This window comes from Penaeus japonicus, unplaced genomic scaffold (assembly GCF_977035675.1).
Source record: "Penaeus japonicus unplaced genomic scaffold, GWHDUDI00000001_assembly GWHDUDI00000008, whole genome shotgun sequence".
Taxonomy (NCBI): Eukaryota; Metazoa; Arthropoda; class Malacostraca; order Decapoda; family Penaeidae; genus Penaeus; species Penaeus japonicus.
The window spans coordinates 16,494,846-16,497,345 of record NW_028234410.1 but is presented as its reverse complement, the minus strand read 5'-3'; the positions used below and the strand labels follow the sequence as shown (position 1 = coordinate 16,497,345).

Below are 2,500 nucleotides of genomic sequence, written 5' to 3'. Positions count from 1 at the left end.
TAGGTTTACTCTTGCCAGTTCACAAGCTTTGCTTAATCTAGCTCGAAATTCCATCACATAATTCAGAATATTTGAGTCTCCATCACTAGTCAACCACTTTTCCCTCAAAATTCTTAGAGGACCTCTCACCTCGTGACCAAAGACAAGCTCAAAAGGGCTAAAGCCCAAAGACTCTTGAACACTTTCTCTGACAGCAAACAGCAGCATCGGAATCCCTTCATCTCACTCTTTCTCCGTGTCATGGCAGTAGGTTCTGATCATATTCTTCAGAGTCTGATGAAACCTCTCAACTGCGCCTTGTGATTCTGGGTGATATGCACTTGAAATATGATGCTCAATACCCAAGACTTCCATTGCTTGTTGAAAGACCCCAGATAAGAAATTACTGCCCTGATCGGTTTGAATAAACTGTGGTAACCCAAAAGTCGTGAAAAACTTTGTTAAAGCCTTAACAATTGCCGAAGCACTGATTTTCCTAAGAGGAATCGCTTCCGGATAGCGAGTCGTCTGGCACATTATTGTCAGGAGATATGCATTGCCAGCCTTGGTCTTAGGGAGAGGCCCTACACAATCTACAATAACCTTGCTAAATGGTTCAGACATTGCGGGTATCGGATACAACGGGGCGGCAGTGATTTTCTGGTTTGGTTTTCCAACCACCTGACACTGATGACACGTCTTACAAAAATGCACCACATCTTTCCTCATGCCCGGCCAGTAAAAGTATTTCTGTATCCTACTACAAGTCTTATTAATGCCAAGATGACCTGCCATAGGCGAGTCGTGAGCTAAAGTCAGTATTTGTTTCCTATAGGATTGCGGGATAACAATCTGATGCAACGTGAGCCAATCATCCCCAGCCGACACATATGGTGGTCTCCATTTTCTCATTAAAATACCATCCTTCATATAATAACCCGTACACACATCCGAAATTTCAGCCTCCGTCAGAGCTAACTCAGCAATCTTACTTATTTCCGTGTCCTCCTTTTGCTGATATATTAGATTCTTTCTGTCCACAGGAGAAGAACTTAGCTCGTCTGGAACCTCACTATTATCGGATTCATAAGAAAATAACTCGTTTAGGTCTATACTCAAGTCTTCCTCCACAGTGTCACGTACCTGAGATCTTTTCCTTTGATTTTCACTCACAGTGGCCACACTACCCAGCCTATTCTTCTGGTTCTCACGACTGACTTCTGCCTCTCTCCTCATCGCTCTGGTAACCGCACATGCCGGGAACATGTCCATCCCTTCACCTGGCCGCTCACTGCTGCAGTCTAGGTCTGGGGTACTCAGAACAATAGGATTGTTTATATTACAAATTACCTTCCCTTTTGCCAGATCATTTGCAAGAATAAAAGAAACACCTTCAATAGGAAACTTGGGCACTACACCGACTGTTATATCCATATCTATATAGTCACATTTTAAGTGAACACGGTGAAGAGGAACACTCATTTGTCCACACTCAATCCCAGCCAATATAACACTGGCACCAATAGAGGTTTTTTCTGATAGAGGTAATATACCTTCTAACATTAAAGACACTAATGAACCTGTATCTCTAAAAATAACCACAGGTTTACGGTTCCCTTCACCTACCCTGGATACAGTACCCTCTGAACAAAAGGGTTGGAAGTCTGCCCTTACTTTGCCTATAGAGTGAATATCATTTATCCGCAAATTTACATTTGAATCCCTAACACTGGCAAGAGCTGCTGGAACATCCTTGGACCTCTTTTCTTTCAAAAACCAACAATTACTTTTAGTATGACCCAAAAGATTACAATTAAAACACCTGATGGGTCTTCTCTTATCATAACTGGAACTCTGGCTGGGACTGGCAGTGCCCTTCTTACATTCATTTACATTACCTGTCGGGGAATACGGTTGTGGTGGCATATTACTACTTACAATATTTTTCCTCTGACCTTCTGTGGCAGCGGGTTTATGTATGAGAGAAAAATCCTCTGCCATACGAGCTGCACTGTCTAAATCTTTCACTCGGTTTTCATTCAGATAGATTCTCACTCTTTCAGGCACACATCTCTTGAACTCTTCCACAAGCAATAATTGACACAAATTCTCATAGTTCTTACAAACTCCCTCACTTTCGCACCAACGTGTAAATAAGTCGGCTTTCTCTCTTGCAAATTCTAAATAATTCTGACTATCAAATTTGCGTAACTTACGGAACTTCAATCTATAGGCTTCCGGCACTAACTCGTAGCCTTTCAGTACAGCATTCTTAACTTTCTCATAGTCCCCACAGTCATCTACAGGCATACACATATATATATCTTGAGCCTTACCTACCAACACAGACTGAAGCAGCACCGTCCAATATTCCTTAGGCCATCCTGAGCTTAGTGCTATTTTCTCAAAATAACTAAAATATTTGTCTACGGCCCTTTCTTGAAATGGAGGGACGAGTTTTACGTTACTTGCAACATTGAAGGGAACACTGGGCGATGGAACCGAACCCCTCAATTCTAAC

General features: G+C 42.2%; 1 protein-coding gene across 1 annotated transcript in view; it reads right to left on the bottom strand.

Annotated features, from left to right (window-relative positions):
- Positions 1-222: 222 nt before the first annotated feature.
- The window catches only part of LOC147471457 (uncharacterized), a 2,598-nt gene continuing 320 nt past the window's right edge, over positions 223-2,500 (bottom strand). Inside the window, exons 1-2 of the mRNA XM_086538833.1 lie at positions 2,448-2,500; positions 223-2,279 (exon numbers count right to left, since the gene is read on the bottom strand). The exon at positions 2,448-2,500 is cut by the window's right edge and continues 320 nt beyond it. Of these exons, the coding sequence (XP_086394959.1) occupies positions 223-2,279; positions 2,448-2,500 (2,110 nt within the window). The remainder of the gene's footprint in view (positions 2,280-2,447) is intronic.